Source organism: Alligator mississippiensis, chromosome 2, assembly GCF_030867095.1.
Source record: "Alligator mississippiensis isolate rAllMis1 chromosome 2, rAllMis1, whole genome shotgun sequence".
NCBI classification, from domain to species: domain Eukaryota; kingdom Metazoa; phylum Chordata; order Crocodylia; family Alligatoridae; genus Alligator; species Alligator mississippiensis.
In genome coordinates, this window is record NC_081825.1 from 209,938,003 (window position 1) to 209,956,911 (window position 18,909).

An 18,909-nucleotide genomic window follows, 5' to 3' on the forward strand; every position below is an offset into this window, starting at 1 on the left:
TAAATTTAACTTTAGGGATACCGTCTTCATATGTGACTTATGCTAGTTGCACCAACATTAAGAACTCCACATAGAAACACGTGCTTTCTCACTCTGGCTTTTCTTTTTATTATGTTAAAGCAGGGCCTTCAGGATATTTCATAGAAGGCAAAAAAACAAAACAAAACAAAACAAACTGGAACCCCAAAACAACCAACTTTTTTTCTTCTTCTCTTAGTCACACACAGCTTCCTAGAAATGCAGTTTGACCTATGCCTATATTATAGGGCAGGGATAGTGAAGCAGCAACCTTAACAGAAGGCTACTGAATGCCATGAGGACTTCTGTACAGGATAGAGGGTAGGCCATGACATAGAGTCATTCAGTCACTCTTCCTCTGCAGAATCACAGGCAGAAACTTCCTTCTCTTCCTTTGCATACTTTACCCAGGCCTGGGATGGATATGAAAGCTTAAGCACCCTGTCCCTTCCTTTCTCTCTCCTCTCAGGACTCCAGGGGTTATTTTTCCTTTGCCAGGCTAGATATTTCCCATCCCTCTGATTTTGCTGAGCCAAGGAGAAAGGGGAAATGCTGTACTGAGATTGAAATGGATTCTTGTGCCAATATAAAAGAAGACAACAAATACTGTACCAAGAACTGATGCTTGATTTGTTTTTGCATCAAGACTGTTAGCTTGGACTTTACTAAAATTCTCATAGAACTCACAGGCCTAACAGGAACTTTTATATTGAATCTGGTGTTATTTACACATGTGAATTCCTACTAAATCCTATCTCTGGAATAATAAAACTACAGAGTGATGTGAAGTTTGTATGTGATGTTTTTATCTGCTTTGATCTTAGTTTGCACAGCACCATCAGTCTCTAAGGGCACCATCAGTGCTCTGGGGGCACTTTAATTAGAGCGGCTCCAAAAGCTCTAATTAAAATGCCTACAATGGCGCATGTATTAAGTGTCCTGCACTTCAAAATGGCGGTGCTTGAACAAAAACCTCGTTCAACAAACTTTAGTTCAAGTGCTCCCATCATCATTTTGAAGTGTGAGGGTGCTGGATACACCTGATGCAGAGGCTGCTGGACTGCATTAATTAGCCTGCTTCAGCAGACTTGTGTGCTAATCAGCACATGTTGGAGCAGACATCCAGCACGTGCATACGTACCTTAAATTATCAAAGCATCATAACAAAACTGGGATCTGTCAAAGAACCTGTTCTAAAGATTTTGTAAGTATAGCAGCTGATTTCAGAGATGTACAATGATACATGCTTTGCATCACATCCAAGATTACAACTGGATCTTGGTACATAACAAAGACAAAGGTAGAACAAGCTACTCTGTGCCCTATGCAGACCAGGGCACAAGAGGAATATTATACTAACTGCTAGAGAATGGCAATGGCAGTGTGTATGTGTGAGTGTCTGTGCATGTGTGCATGGAGGCTTGGATTGCTATGGTTCAGACTGCTGCTGCTGGCCCATTTTCTCCCTTCTCCGCTGCCTCCTTAGATATGTTACCACATAAGGCGATTTTCCTCAAGCAAATTTTCTAACTGAGGAGAACTGTAATGACTATACGTATTACAAAAAAACAACCATGAGGACAATTTCTGATGCTATAAATGACAAGTTAGACCCCAGATTTAAAATAACATGTTTTACATGTTTAGGTCCTGCTGTGGTGAAGTCTTCTTGCACATTCTGTTTTTAAAAATCTGATTTACTTTCTCACAGCTAAAATCTCAGACAATTATACTGATAGTAATGAACAAGTCTCTGTAAAACCAATATTTGTTAGCAAATTTGTTAACAGGGTGTTAAAAGTGTTTCCAATAGGGTTAATATTTCAAATACCTTCTCACTTACCCTATGGAAAAAAGCAGGAACATTTTATTAAGAAAATAGAAAAAGAAAGAAAGGAAAGGAAAGAAAGAAAAGGAAAGAAAGATGGCTACAAATTCTGCAGTTCTATTTGCAGAGGTTGAATTTTGTAGCTCAAATATTGGAAGTAATTTGATATAAATTCACTATAATTATTTTGTTATAGCTATATCCATTTCACCATAAGTAAAAGGAACCAGTTGCTTTTACAATAGCCGCTATGCTACCATGCATAGCATATTATATGCCAGTAGTGTGTTGTTGCAGTAGCTATTTCCACAAGGTTACCTCTTCACCTCAAACAGCTTTCCACAGAAATGTCTACACTCCTGCAAGCGAGAGGCAGCTTCAAATGTCAGGCTCCTTTCAATGAAACTGCTTATTTGCTTCATTGCTCTGACAGGGAAAGGAAAATATTCCTGTTCCTAAAATCTGCTCTATTGAGAGGAGAGGGGAAAGAACATGTCCTTAAACATATGACATATATATGCTTGTTTGTTCAGAACAGGCATAGGTATACTCTGTCAAATATTTACTTTTATTTTTTGAACTACTAACATTCAGGAAAAAATAGATACCAATTTTAGATTTGAGGGAAACATGTATGTATTTTTAAAACAAGACAAGTCTAGTAGTTAATTATACCTTCAATCTAGTATTATTTAAAATTGGATGGGAGATTTGGTTGGTACCAGATTTTTAGCTCAACAAATACCCTATGGTGATAAACATTTCTATACCTGTCTAGGTAAGTAGACTGAACAATCAAATTCACTCCCAAACCACTAGAGGGAAGATTCATATAACCTAAGTAGCAGCCTATTGTATAATCTGAAAAGCTGACTGGACATAACTAATCAAAGCAGAATGTTTGCAAAACCTAATTTAATCACTGGACAAGATTCACACCTTGATGTACATAGCACAGTGGTTCTCAACCTGTTTTATACTAGGCCTGTGCAAAGCAGCTAGTATTAACTTCAGATTTAGATTCAGCTGATTCGGGGGACAGTGATTTGATTTGGGGATCGATCACCCAGCAGCACCTGGTGAGCACTAAGGTTTTTTTTTAAAGTACCAGGAGCTGGGGCAGGAGGGGGTAGCCATGGTGGGGCTGGGGGAGTGGGTGGGGGTTGGGCAGGCTGGTAGGGATCCTCCCTTGGTCCCCTCCCCCCGCTCCCCCCCGCCACTAGTACTTACCACTTCGGAGTCAGCTGCAGCCCCTGCTTCAGCCACCAAGGACTGTTTGAATCAAAGCTCTCTGAATCTTTTCTGAAGATTTGGAGAGCTTTGAATCTATTTGGACCTTTAAATTGGTCCCTTGATTCAATTCAGATTTGGAGATTCAGTTACTGAATCGGGTTGAATCTCCTTTGAATTGAATCACCAACCAAAGCTTCACACAGCCCTATTTTATACCAGGACACATTTGTAAACATCAATGGCTGGTCCCGACCCAGTAAATAGTTTAAGTAGAAAACAGCCCCCTGGCCCTGCCAGTGCCCCTCACTCCCAATCCACAGCCCTCCAACCCCCCCAGCCCTGTTGGTGCTCCTCATTCCTGACCCGCTGCCCCCTTGCCCTCAGAATGCCCCCCCTCAAGTGTGTTGGGCAGGAGGTTGGTGTATGGGATAGGGTGGGGCATGGTGGAGCACATACTGTCTTAGGTTGGTGCACCCACATTAGGCATGGGGCTGCAGCCTAGCCAGGAACCATCTCTGTGGCCCAGCAACTGGAATGCAGTGCAGTAGAGTGGAGCAGGGCAGTGAGACTCATTGCTGCCACCAGGACCCCCATGCCAGCTGTGCTGCCAGCGTGTGAGTAACAATGGATTGGTGGGGGGAAGCTGCACTACCCTCACCTCCTGCTGTCAGCTGCTCAAGTTCCAGGCCATGGCTCTACCCCATGCCATGGCCTGGGAACTGTCACTGGTGCCACACCATGCCAGTCCAGCCAGGCTGCAGCCCCCTGTCCACTGTGGCTGCACAAGTCTGGGAGAGGGGGCTCCTATTTTTCCCCCCAGCCACTCTGCCAGCTTGCAAGGGGAAACCCACCATTTCCCATGTTTTTACTCTTTTAAAGGAGAATCCTTTTTTAAAGTTTGTTCATGACCCTTTCATATACTGTTGCTACCCACTTTTGGGTCACGACCCACAGGTTGAGAAACAATGACAAAGAACACAGGCATAAGAGCAGATAGTCACTGATATCAGTAAATACTTTGTTTACCTAGAAAAATAATTTTACTACTTGTCAATTTGTGATAATGGGCTGTAAAAAGATAAAAACTCAATCTGGCATGAAATAGCATTATACTGAACATTCAAATTACAGCATAGGCTTTGGGGCAATTTTCCAAATTATGAGATTGCTACAATACCCTAGCACAAAGTTTAAATTCCAGATTTAAATTCTACCTCATCTACTTCCTGAATCTGGGTTTTAGCAAGAATGTAATAGTTCAGTCAGAGTCCTGCTAAGTGGTGATGAACTCTGCATATGCATATGTAACATCTACAGAGTGTAAGATAAATAATAAATTCTGAATTCCACCAATGAGCATTCATGCAATACTTTTCTAAAGCACTTTACAAACTTAATAATAGCTAGAATTATGTTGTTAGTCTATCCGCTGGCTGACAGAAGGTTTTTGTTTCCATAGTTAGCTCGATTTCTGTCTAACTCTCACTTCCTTGTAGTTAAGAAAGTATTGTAGTCAGCAGCTTAGTTTATGCATACCATTATGATTGACTATATAGAATTAAAACTGCTTAACTAAGTCTGTCAACAGCTAAAAGATTCATTTCCAGCTCAAATGATGGGGCAAGAGCAAAATGATTTCACTTTTATCCCTGCTGCCATTGGTCATGAAGACTTGAAGTGGCCAAGTTGTAAAACATAAAATAGGAGTTCTTAGCCCAGTTTACTTGGTGTGAATATTTTGAAAGCATTTTGGGTTAGGTACAAAAAGAAATGTTTCATATTTAATTGCCTGGCCCCCTGGAATTGAATCCAAAGTCTGGATTAAGTATTTAGCCTCCATATATATCGCATAGGGTGAATTAGAAGCCTTAAAATGGGATCTAGCAAACTAATAGTCAGCAAACTAAGCTGGGACCTAGCTAAAGCCAGCGCACACAATGTGGAGATAACAAAGAGATAGCTAAAAGGGAAAAACTGAGGGCAAAAGTGAGTCAAAAATCCCAACCTTCAGAACTAAAATGTCTCCAATCCATTGAAATCCAAAGCCAGGAACCTTCTCCTGAAGATAAATGGCTAAATATTTTCTTTCCAAAAGCTGAGAAAATTATTGCTGTTCCCTTTCAAAGGAGAGGGGTATTGTTGCGGTGATTGTTTTTATATAATAATGCTTACTAATTAGAGGACTTGCCCAGTAACTGAAAATTCCCTCTTCTGCCTGAGGGACTCAAACTCACACCTTCTACCTCTCCAAAGACTGTTCTAACCATTTAACCTCTAATGGGTAAGAGGCTCTTCTCCATAGGGCCATTCCACCCCTACTGATGAAGGTGCTTCACCATGCAGAAAAGAATTCAAGACTTGTTTGGCCAGATAGAGCAGTGGCAATGTGTAGGGGGTGCATGGCGGGTGAGATTGGCTGCAGGGAACTCCCCTTCCCCCCGGTCAGTGAGATTGGCGGGGGGGGAGAGAACCCCCTGGTTGCTGACTGGTCACTGAGGGGGCATGTGCCCCCCCTGAGTAAGGTGCACCAGTCAACCAGGAGACAGAAAGCACAAGACAGAATATGATTGTGAAAGACCTAGTAATTAAAGCACAACCCAGGAAGTAGGGAAGAAGGGACTAGGAAGACAGGGGGAGAGGAATAGGTTCCAGTCCTTGTTTCAAGGACTGTTTCTGCATTTTATGTTAATATTGTTAGATACAATTATGCTAATAAAAATAATATTAATGAAGATTACATTGTTCCAAGGCTGAAATCTTAATAGAGAATACTGTTTAAAATAGTCATCTCTGTACATTTTGGTTTATAACAGTTAAGTCTAACTAAACTTAATTACAGCTCTGTAGGACTGACAATATAATAACTCACTATAAAACCCAGGAACAAGACAATTTCTGAAAGAAAGGTAAAGTGTTCCATGTTCAAAGGCTAAGAAACATCAATTTTCTATGAATGTCATCTCCATTAAGTAACAATCTCAGCATCCAATTTACCAAAATGGTAGAAAAAGCTTTATGTTACATTCCCCTGGGTTAACATTGCACTAGAAGAATTAATCACAACTAATGGAAAGTTTTGGAATAAAAGTGTCTCCTTAGAAACAGTTCTCTTTAAAATACATCAGATATTTCCTGTAGGACATATGTCACTTATTTCCTAAAGTTGACACCATCCCTTCCTGAAACAAACCCCATCACAGGGAAAAAATTCCAGGAGCATCACCAATCCTCCTGTGTAATATGAAATATCTTAAGAAGAACAAAGCATAATGTAACATCCTGTTTGCCATCAGACACCTTTGAGGTATATAAACTGCTGCAATTTTTATCCCAGCTAGAATTAACTTTTCCAGCCAGGAAAACTTATACCACCCTCCAGCTTTCCTGTACAATATAAATTTTCATTTCTGCCTGGGAGAAATTTTACAACTTTGCATTCTCCTATGCCTGAGGATGGGCATATGTGCCTGAAAGCTTGCAAATAAAGAAACATTTTGTTTACAACTGTCTTGTTGGTCTAGTAAAAGATACTGCCTCTACCATACTGACTGCACGAGTTTCATTATTCACTTTATGATTATGCGATTGATTCTGAATCACCTTAGCTAGCATTATAGCACTCTAATGCTATAGTCTATAAGTTACACCAGTAAGCAGAATTGGGTTCAGAATTTGAATGACATTGTCTTATTTGGTGCATGGGGAAAAATAAGTTGAAGTTCTGGAGCTGTATTATTCATACAGACCTATGAACAATCATAGGAGTTCAGTCTACAGGCCAAATGAAAGTGATTTTCTGACTATTTTTTATTGATGTAGCCTCACTGCAGCAAGCACTACTACAGAGTAGTCATTTGCAATATATCTTATGTACTTATGTGCTTTATTCACTTAATTTCCTCACAAATAGAGTGGAAAATGTTGTATACGTATTGGTACATTTCCTTATTGCAAGTAACAAGTGTTCAGTTTTTACCGTAAAAGACTTAAAGGGAAAGGATATAGTTGGATGCAGAATTGGCTCCTCAATTGTTTGATTGTTGTGATACAACAGAATTTTAAAAGATACTTAAAGTTTGATGGAAGAAATACAGTATTTTGTTTAAGTCAGCCCTGCTGCCTTAGATTTTTCAACAAGTAATGAAACTGGCAAAAATAATGCTCTGCTGTGGTGTTTTAAAATGGGATCTTATTGTATATCATACCTTACTTGGCTGGAGTCCATAGTAAATAATCCATAAAGGAAAACAAACAGCCCGACAAGTGCAGCAGGAATGAGCATTCCAGTATACCATCCCAACCAAGCAAAATAAAGGCCAATTTTTTCCCCAAAATATCGCCTGTGAAAAAGCAAACAGTTTTTTAAAGAATTAAATAAATGACCCTGCTCATTTTTATAGCATTGGAATTATCCTAAGAGGAAAATATCATTATTGAATCTATGCTAAATTATTGTCTGTTTAGAAGCACTTATGCTAGATAAATTTTATTTCATTATAGCAACATATCATGCTGGCACTAATTGTGATCTAACCAACACATTTTTCGTAAAGGCAGAGCCTGGGCACATTACAGCTGTAATGTCCTTACAATGACGAAGAACATGCATGAACTTGAGCACCAGAAAAATAGGAACTTACAAAACTACATATTTGTATTTATTAATATTGAAGCAGTAGGTCCAGTGTTTGTCAAGTACTGTATTTTCCCCAAACTAAGAGGACTTTGAATTTAAGATGACATGTCAATAATTAGAATCTATACATGGAAAATTATGTGTGTATTATGGTTTTCCATGTAAATACTCTTAATTATTGGAATGTCATCTGAAGTTGGTAACCCCTACTGCTGTGGTGGGGAAAGCAGTGGCAAAGGGTAAAAGGTCAGGCCCCTGCCCCTTGCACCCCTACTCCTAACCCTTTGCCTGCTCCCCCCCAACCTTTCACCACCCCTGCTCCCCTTTGCAGCCTGCCCCACCCCCACTCCCTTTTGAGGGTAGAACTTTCAAACTTACAATTAAATGCACAGAAATATAGCCAAATAAGTCATTTACCATTAGATTTCAGATGAATAGATTCATAGAATTGTCTCTAAAATATTTCATCCAAATATGTATATAGTTGGTAGCATATGTTTGAATATTCTTCAGAATCACTGGATTCCAAACTATGATGCTTCTTTCATCTTAACATCCATATAGTCCCTGTTTTTCTGCAATCTCTGCCCCCTGCCCTCCCTTGCCACTTACTTCCTGCTGCGGCCCTGCTCCAGCTCCAAGGCAGTCAGCAACAGTGGCAGTCCCAGCCCAGCCAGACAGAAGTGGCAGACACTCCTGGCCAGGCCAGATGGGGGCAGAGAAGAGGATGGAGATGGAGAAGGGTAGGCATCAGTGTCCCCCACACTCCCCATGAACTGCACACTGGTCTCACTCATCCCCTGCCTATCCCATAGTCTCCCACATCTTTCCCCACTTGTAAGCCCCCTCCCGCAACAAACGAGGCATCCTAAACCAGGGCAGGTGGTGGCTTAGTTCCAGCTTCAATCTGCCCTGGGCTGATACTCAACAAGACTTTCTTCTCTCCTATGCTGATTGGGGGAAGAAAACTTCATCTTGGGTTGAGTAAATACGGTACTTGATTTGCCTATCAAAATGAGTGAAAAAGGATGAAGAGGAGCCTTTCCCCAAATATTATTTAGTCAACTACAAAACAACATGGATTGTTAGAGCTGAGTATTGCAACATGGGGAACATGAGTTTAAGATTCAGCTTTCATTTTGAAAGCTCAGCACCAAAATATTTGTATGGTCCAACGCAAGCGAAATTCAAAATACAAAAGCTCCAGCATTAGTTAGAAAATTATTTTAGTTTAGGTAACTGACAGAGTTAATAGTATTTTAGGTAAATCAGTCCTTTCACATATACAGGAAACCTACCAAAACTAAGTGTTTAAAAGTTCCTCTAATTAGCAGTAAACTTCTGACTGTGCACAGGGGTGATTCCTGTTGCAGGTGTAGGGAGGAGGGACACCCATTGGGGCAGTGGGCTTGGGAAGCAGTTGTTATGGTTCAGATAAAGGCTCCGGGTGTGGCAGCTGTGAGATAGGCTCCTCCAACACTGGTTGCAGTGGCCCCGCATAGTGTGGGTTTCCTGGGGGCAGTTAGTCTGCTGCCCCCTCCAAATCAGTGGTTGGGGCTGATGTCCTGCTCACACTCTACTAGATACTCTACTTCCCATCCCCCAGTGTGAAATCCCAATGGTGGAATAAACAACTAGGACCTTAGTTTGTCACATGAAATATATAAAATTCTAGAATAAGGTATAAAATTTGCTCCTACTTAAAAAATATATATGTTTATAAGAAATAAATAAATATCACTGTAGTTTTTTTAACAGAATGTGTCATTTACGACAGTCTGGCTTTTCATATGTCTGAAAAATAGTTGTGTTACTTTGGATTAGTACCTGATTAAATCCAGAGGTTGATATTTGTACCACATTCCCCATCGTGCCCAGCGCTCATATAATAGGTGTCTATGATTTTGAGCTCCATGTGTTTTAATGGGATGTCTGCTCTTGTGACTTCCCTGAAGCATGGAAAGAAATAACATTATATTGCAATTGCACTAGAGAAAAACAGAGACTGAACAGGACTCAAGATACAAGTATAAATAAAGAAACATTTATGAGGAAGATCCACTGATTCGTGAATTGTGGACTATCCTAGGGAATGCATATAATACAAGTGGTTACAAATTTCTCCAAAATAATCTATTAGGGCTATGCAAAGCTTCGGTGGCTGAATCTCTGAATCTGAATGAAATCAGGAGACCTTTTAATCTCTCTGAATTGAATCAGAACCCTGCAAATCGATTCAGAGAGATTCGGAAATATTTGGCAATTCGGACATAGACACAGCTTTAAATGTTTTTTCTACATACCTCAAGGTACCAGGTGGCTTGTGAATGTTGAGATGGTCAGGTGGATGGAGCATCACACAGGAGCATGGGGAGGAGGGGGGCAGCATGCTTGGCAGCAGACCTGGAAGTGGACCAGAAACACTTCCATTCTACTTCTGGGTTCTGTCCCGCACCCTCCTAGATAAGTGACTGGTGCCTCCTGGGTCTGGGGGTGCATCCAGGGTCCCCCCCCATGGCTGATGACCAAGCCAGGGGGGCATGGGGAGCCCCACAGCACACTCCCCAGTGGACCTGGAAGTGGACTGGAAGTACTTCAGGTCGACTTCCAGGTTTTCTGACAAGCACACGGGCCCTGCCCTTCCCTATGCTCATGTGGGATGCTGTATCTGCCTCACCACTACAGCATTCACAAGCCGTGCGTGGTAACTGGAGGTAGGTAGAAAAAACATTTAAAGCTGTATCTATGGCCAAATTGTTGATTCTCTGAATCAGCATTGAATTTTCAGATTTGGATTTGGCTGAATTGAATCAGGGACAGTGATCTGAATCAACAAATCAAATCACTATCCCCAATTCAGGCTGAATCTGAATTGAATACAGCCCATTTTGCACACCCCTATAACCTATTCCTCTAGGGAAGAATTAAACTTCAGTAACAAAGCACATTTCTACAGCACCACCATTCTTCAACAAGACTTCAGTGTATTTTGTATATTTACACTCATTTCTGTGTATTTCATTCTTAGACACCTTTTAATACCCCCAAGAATCATATATGTGGATATATTTTGGTTTTAATTTACTCTGCTATATTTCTTCGGACTTCAGAGTTCTAATTTCTTTTCATCTGTGTAACTTGTGATTTTAATAGAGTTACTCCTGATTACAAGTGAAAGAAACAGTGAGGTCACTTGTTGCATTTCTATTTTGAGATGTTGAAAACCACATAAGAATATGAGAGGTGGTATTATTCTGGCCTCATAAATCACATTTTGAGGCATTTAATAATGTTTAAGAAAGTAATATAAAAAATCAAGTCATTCAGGTTTTTATCCAAGTGATAGCCTTTCGGTATACATTCACAAGGTACAATAAGAATATCAGGCCATTTAACTCCAAATATAAACCAGGGCTCCAGTTGAAGACAGTGTTTTTACTTGGTAAGAAGGCAGGGTAGATATGCACCTTTAGGCTAGGGACAGAGGTACACATAAACCAGTTTCAGTCTTCAGAAACTGGTTTAAACCTGTAACAGAACAAAAGCTCAGTGCTCATAAATGAGTCATTAAATGGCTGAAACTGGCTTAAGATAAATGTGGTTGAATGTAGTATCAGACTTAACTGATTTGGGTCAAACCAGTTTATGTCCCAGACCCCTTCCTGGTTCACATTAAAACAGTGTCCTCCAGCATCCCAGAATAGTCTGTGTGTTTATTTCCTCTTCCTGCTGCCCCTGAGGTCTCTGGGATTTGCAGTCCAGATCCACAACAGCAGGACTCTGCAGGGGTGTTAATTACTTCCTCTTCCTTCTTCCAGGTGCTTCTGGGATTTGTAGTCCATGATCACAGCCAGCAGGACTTCATAGGGTTGTTCTCTTCTGTCCAATACATGCTCACTTCAAAGAAAGGGCTATTCTTGTTCAAGCTTTAAATAAATGCCACTACTTTTTTCCCTACCCACCCCCTCCTTAGCCTGGCAGGCACTTCTCCCCCACCCCCCACCCCAGGCAGACCCTCCAGCTATCTCTGGGGTGAGGCTTGGCCATACCCCAGAGCTAGTTGCAGGGAGGGGGGAAAGGCTTGGAGCTGGTGGGCTGGGAGGCATGCCCTAGTGCCCCCGGCTTCTGGCTTTAGCCACTAAAGGCATGTGCCTGCATTTTCTGAATCAAAAGTGAACTTCTGCCAGTTCAATCTCTGCAGCTTCAACTAACCAGTAGGGCTGTGCAAAGTTTCGGTGCAAAGCTTTGGTCCTTGATTTGATTCAGAGGAGATTTGGAGGAGATTCAGCCTGATTCAGTGGCTGAATCTCTGAATCCAAATCAAATCAGAGGACCCTTTAATCTCTCTGAATCTAATCAGAACCCCCCGAATCGATTCAGAGAGATTCAGAAAAATTTGGAGATTTGGACATAGACACAGCTTTAAATGTTTTTTCTACATACCTCCAGGTAGCAGGGGATCATGCATGCTGTGATGCTGGGGCACATGGAGTATCCCACAGGAGCGTGCGGGGATCCCCAGCATGCTTGGCAGCAGACCCAAATGTGGATCAGAAGCACTTCCAGTCCACTTCCAAGTCCACTGAGGAGCATGCAGGGGGTCCCCCTGCATCCTCCCCAGCTCAGTGACTGGTGCCTCCTGGGTTGGGGGGGGGGGGTTACCCGGGGTCCTCCTGTGGCCAATTGCAGCACGCTCACTGGCAGACCTGGAAGTGGACTGGAAATACTTCCAGTCCACTTGTGGGTTCATCACCAAGCATGTGTTGGTTCGTCACCAAGCCCCGCCTGCACTCCTGTGAGATGCTCGAGGTGCCACAGCATTGCAGTGTTCATGAGCTGTACCTGGTACCTCAAGGTATGTAGAAAATTGTTTTAAAGCTGTGTCTATGTCCGAATCACTAATTCTCTGAATCAGAATCGAATCTTCAGATTCGGATTCGGCTGAATTGAATCAGGGACAGTGATCCAAATCAATGAATCAAATCACTGTCCCTGATTCAGGCTGAATCTGAATCGAATAGGGCCCGTTTTGCACACCCCTACTAACCAGCAAAGACTGAACTGATTCAGCCTTGGGCTTTTTGACTGTCTGTGCTTGGCCTCAGAGACTAACTAAAAAATATACAGAGAGAGAACACAAGCTTTCATGAACCCAAGTTTACTTAATCAGAAACACTTGTGCATGCTCTCTCTCTCTGTACATAGACATCTTATATATTTAGTGTATAACGATGCATATCAACCTAGCCTTCTGACTGACTTTAGACCAACACAGCTAACTACTACTTTTCACTTAGTGAGTCATTCTGCTCTAATAACTATTTATTTGAATTTAACATGATTAAATGTATGGTCTCACTTAGTATACTGTTTTGAAGATGATCTCTCATATCTTAGATGCTTTGAAGCATGGTTAGGTTTGCATTTGTTTAAAAATGTTGAGATCTTGTCACTCTCTATAGTTGCTTTCGTTAAAATATTCTTCCATTATTTAAAATCATTTTTTATTCTCTAACCTAACTCAATGCATTTTAAAGGCAAAGCACAAAATGATTATGTTCAGAATAAGGTCAGTTAATAGATTATGAGTGTAACTGGCAACAGAAATAGGGGAGGAAAACAATCAGCCTTGAAAGAACAAGTTAGAAATTACTTAGAGAAGCTGGATATTCTTAAACAACCAGGGTCAGATGAAATTCATCCCAGGGCATTCAAGGAATTGGCTGAGGCAATTGCAGAACTGGCTACTATATTTGATAACTCATTTGATAACTATACACAAGACAAATGTCTGCTCTGATGTGTGCTAATTAGCACACATCAGAGCACATTTGATTAATCGAATCTGCTCGAGTGTGTTAATGCACTCCAGCAGCCTCCACATCACATCTATTCATCATCCCCATGCTTCAAAATGGCGGTGGGGGCAATTTAGTTAAAGTTTGTCAAAGGAGCTTTAGTTCAAGCACCCCTGCCACCATTTTGAAGTGCAGGAATGGTGATACACAAGATGCTTCAGCACTTTAATTAGAGTAGCACTAAGAGCCACTGTAATAAAGTGTCCCCCTTCCCACCCCTGGAGCATGTGTAAAAATGCCCATAGAGATTAGGTGAAGTTCCAGAAAAGGGAAAGTATTGTATTCAGCTTTAGAAAAAGGGCAAAAAGACAATCTGAGGGATTACAGACCAGTAAATATAACTTGGATAACCAGGAAGATTCTGGGGCACGTCATCAAGGAATCTATTTCAGAGCATCCAGCAGATAAAAAGGTAATCAGGAACAGCCAATGCAGATTTGTCAAGAGCATGTCATGCTTGACCAACCTTATTTCCTTCTATGACAAAGTGAGGGGCTTTACAGGTATGAGGAGAGCAGCGGATGTAATATACATTGGTGTTAGTAAATGTGAAGATTAGATTAAGTTGGGTGGCATTGCAGATACTCTGAGAGATAACATTAAGATCCAGAGCTTGATAAACTGGGAAAGCGGCCTGGAATTAACTGAATGAAACTCAGTGATGGCAAGTAAAAAGTCCTGCACAATTACATGTGCAAATATAGACTGGAAAGTGAAGGCTGAAGTACTGCAGAAAAGGTCCTGGGAGTTATAGTAGACCACAAGCTGAATGTGAGGCAACAATATACCATCCTGCAATAACAGATGTGTCACCTGTTAGTGATTCTATTCAGTACTGTACCTACAGTACTGTGTCCATTTTGGGTCACTGCACACCAAGACAGACAGACAAACTGGAAAGAAGGGGAAAGAAACAAAATTGATCAGAGGTCTAGGATCATCACTTGTGAGGGAAGGCTAAAAGAACTGGGATTATTTATTCTGGAGAAGACTGAGAGTAGATTTGATAAATCTTTGAATACATTAACAGTCATTTTGAAGAGGATGGTGATAGCAGGTTCTCCATCTATCCAAACTAAATTTTCCTTGTTACAATTTAAGATAGTTACTTATTTCCATATCCTTTGTGGTCACAGACACTAGTCAAAGTGAGGGTAGATAAATACTGGGAATGGGCTAGCATGGATGATCCTACCTTGGCATGGATGCCTACCATGGCATGGATGATCCTACCTTAATCTGAGGGTTGGACAGATCAGGAGTGTTAAACATATGGCTTCTGGGCTGGGTCCAGCCTGCAGCACTGTTTTGTTCAGCTTGCCAGGCTATTGTTGAGCTAGCAAAAGTTGGGGTTGGGAGTAGGGCCATAGTTTGAGGTAGAATTCAGAGCCCTTGGGTCCTGGTAGCCTTGGCTGTTGAACATAAGATGGCAAGTGAAGGCTGTGGCCCTGTGGCTGCCAGATCCCTGCTGCTACCTTCCTATCCTCAGCACTCCCACTGGGCCTGTGGATATAGCCCAGGAGGAATCCTGAGGTCCGGATCAGTCAAGAGTCTAGGATGAGTTTGATACTTCTGGATTAGATGAATTCCTGAGCTCTTCTTTATTGCTATTTCTTTAAAATCCTATGGCTTACAAGGTATGCCTTGATAGCAGAAAGCTAGATCTAACTTCTATCAACGCATGTGGAGAAATACTTCTGCTCATGAACAGGACACATTATAAAATATATAGGATAACATTTGTTTCAGCTGATACTTTTGACCCTGCCTCTGGTTAAGAACCAGAACTGAAAAGGAAACATTTATAAAGTGGATCACATGCAAACCCCATTTATAAAACTGGAAATGCATGCCATCGCGTATGATACTGTCAATCATTTCTCCCAGGTGCTGCTTATCTGCAGAGTGCCAACAACATTAAGGTAGCTATTCATGATCCAGCATCTGATTGATGATATTTCAGTTGTTTTTCTTGTGAGCGGGGCTGCTGCAAAAGTGATTCTAGATTTACAAATTATCTACATTTGGTTGGGAAACAGCTTTCCCAAAAATTCTCATGGGATGGATTTTTAAAAGAAAGTTTCCTTTTTAACATAGGTGAACTCAAATTTTGAAATAACAACAACAATAACAAAACCCCAAATCAATTTTTCTTTTTGAGAAACAATACGAGATATCTTGACAGTTTGTAAATGTTCAAATTAGGAGAATCATCAAAACTGACACTTGAAAAGTTCATTGAGATGAATCAGCATTTTTCAATAAAAACATATTTTATCAAACAATTCCAAACCAGTTCTAACATTATTCTGTTTACTGGGTGACTGCTTAAGTCAGTCAAATCACAATGCAGTGGGAAAAATGGGAGAATCACAGTTGGCTGTTTGAGAGAGTTTCCACAACTGGTCTTAGGCTGGGTACAGATATTACACTTTTACCGGTATAAGTGATTGGAAAATGGTCTATATCTGTAACAGAACTGAAGTTGAGTACACATAGACTGGTTCAAAAGTGAGAAAACCCAGTCTAAGATTTGACCCCCCCACCGCCACCCCAGGGCCAATGTGTCGTCTGGTTGTACCAAGCTTAACTATGCTGCGTATAGAAAACTATGCAACTTAGATCGATTCCACTTTGGGCTTTTTGCATGTCTGTATCTAGCCTATGGCAGTGTGGGATGCCCTTCAAGGTTAGAAATCAGACACAGACCTCAGAGTTTAAAGTTAGCCATTTTGTAGATTTGTAGTGCTCACTTGAATACAGGAATGTTTACTTTCTTAATTAATGTGAAAAGCTCATTGGTTGGCCTCATTTTATGACGTGTTCATTTTGGAGCACTTCACACCAAGACAGACAGTTGGCCTCATTTCATGACAGGCTTCAAGAATGAGTCCATTAAAAATACAGATTCTACTCTTGTGTCACTTCTCTACAATCCCATTAAAGCTACCTGAGAAACACAGCATGCATATAATTCAGTACAGAATTTGGCCCACCACATTTATTTTACATAAAAAAGCCTCAGTATAGGGACAAGGATATATTTCCCTCTCTCCCTTTCTTCTGTAAATAAGAATGTAAAGCATATGTAAAGCACATCTGCAACTGTATTTATTTGTTCATTAGACTTTCTTTCTGTTCTTATCAGCTGTAATATCTGATACGTCCTCCATTGGAGACTGTGTATTGAGCACATTTTTGGTCCTGGGAGGTGGAACCGGAGCTTGCTCCATCCCCTCCATGCATCAGCCTGGTATTACAGTGCTTCTTTCTTTCTTTCTTTCTTTCTTTCTTTCTTTCTTTCTTTCTTTCTTTCTTTCTTTCTTTCTTTCTTTCTTTCTTTTCCTCCCCCTCCACTGTTTTTCCACAGAAAAGTATAAGGCTAGTAACATTCACATTGGAGTGAACTTGCTGTGTCAAATAGGTTTAAAATAAAGCAAAAAAAAATTCTAATCCCCAGTGCCTGTCATACTGCAATTCCAATAAAGTAAAAAGTACGTCATCTATATAGAACGTGTACAGCGTGAGAAGGCCAATGGCACAACTGTCCATGTGGGAATCCATCCTAGCAAGGTGGTGATCACGAGGCTAAAACTGGACAAAGATCGCAAGAAGATCTTGGAGCGTAAAGCGAAATCTCGCCAGGTTGGCAAGGAGAAGGGCAAATACAAGGAAGAAACCATTGAAAAGATGCAGGAATAAAATGGTCTCCTGTGTGACACCATTAAAAGAAACTGCTAAAACAAACAAAAAAAAAATAAAGTAATTGCTTGCTAATACGATTTCATTAGGATAATAGTTTGTAATCTACTTAAGGACAGTCATTTTACACTACAGAAAGAAACATATCAGGGAGAGTAGAAGTGGGAGTGTGTCATTATAAAGAAGAGAAAAAGCTTTCACAGATAGGAACTTTTTTTTCTTCTTGTGGAATGTTTAGCACTCCTCTAAAGTCAATAATATCTGTAGGGATAACTACAGTATTCTGAATGGTAAGTCTAGAAGGAATATTGAACAGGCTGTGCATGGGCCAGATGTGTCCTATAGGAGGTTAATTTCCAGCCCCCGGGCTCCCACCCCAGTACTGCTCCCTCCATTTGTTCTGGTTATAGCAGCACTAGGTCTCTGGAGGCACCTATATACATGCCAGCCTTCTGCTCTGACGTGCTAATTAGCACACGTTGGAGCAGACTGGACTAACTGAGTCTGCTGGAGCATGTTAATTAACATCTGTATCACATCTATTCAGCAACCTTGTACTTCAAAATGGTGGCGTGGGCACTTTAAAGTTTATCAAATGAGCTTTAGTTCAAGTGCTCCTGCTGCCATTTTGAAGCATGGGATGCTAAATAGACATGACTACAGGCACTTTAATTAGAGCGGCCATGAGAGAAGCTCTAATTAAGCACCCTGCCCCCCTCCTGCCCTGGAGCACGGGGTCCCACTTTCTCCTCTATCTTTCACTTTCTGACTCTGCCCAAAGAGCATGGTGGGGCAGGGCGGCCTAAACTCCTGGATGGAATTAGTGGCCCAGAGATCCCACATGGCATGGTGAAGCAAGAGAGCCCCTGGTCAGGGAGCTGACGGTAGAACCAGTATGTTTACTTGCATACATAGTGCAGCAAAGAAGCGGTGTCTGCACAACAGGCAGCTCAGGAGGTCTGTGGCTTGTTTTTGTGTGGCTTGCATAGTGTGCAGTCCCTGCTGATGTGGCCCATGTGGTGTGAAGCCTTTGGCCACTTGAAAGTTGGACAGTCCTGGTCTAGAATACTCCTGCATTATCTCTTCCTAAGTAGTATTAATGTAAAATAAAGAATTGCACTCAACAAGTGGATAGGTTCTTTGAAATCACTTATTTGAAACACACTATGGTGTCACACATCTTCAACTACACCAGCTTAATGACTCAGACTCTTAAATCAACCTGCTACAAATGAACTAATCATGACATGGTACTCAATGTAAAGTCTTGCACTTCTTGTATAAGATAGCCAAAGATGTATTTCTTATATCTCTTAATAAAACCATTAAGTGTTTTGTTGAAGCCCTGTGAAATTTAAGGATGTCTTTTAATTGATTTCAGTGAAAATTAGATTAGGTCCTTAATCTACTAAAGAGATCATCTTAAAGAAAAAGTTCTCCACGGCTAGAAGAAAATTGTTTAAATTTGAAATGTCAGCACTTTCCACTTTGTTGATCCAGAGTCCAGCCTAATAGTAAACAGAACATTTTGTATAGAGTATAAACAATAATTTTGAGCAACTAATTCAAACAATTTATGTCAGTAGTGTTGAACCAGATCAGTCCATGGAACCATGCCATCTGACTTGTGGGGC

General features: G+C 41.0%; 1 protein-coding gene and 1 pseudogene across 2 annotated transcripts in view; one reads left to right on the forward strand and one right to left on the reverse strand.

Annotated features, from left to right (window-relative positions):
* Nucleotides 1-18,909, reverse strand: part of ANO3 (anoctamin 3) — a 488,615-nt gene that overhangs the window by 60,197 nt on the left and 409,509 nt on the right. For both annotated transcript variants that reach the window (XM_019477060.2, XM_014602446.3), the window contains 2 exons: nucleotides 9,543-9,664; nucleotides 7,285-7,419 (listed from right to left, as the gene is read on the reverse strand). In XM_019477060.2, coding sequence (XP_019332605.1) covers nucleotides 7,285-7,419; nucleotides 9,543-9,664 — 257 coding nt within the window. The remainder of the gene's footprint in view (nucleotides 1-7,284; nucleotides 7,420-9,542; nucleotides 9,665-18,909) is intronic.
* LOC132248978 (U2 spliceosomal RNA) lies at nucleotides 16,683-16,860 on the forward strand (annotated as a pseudogene).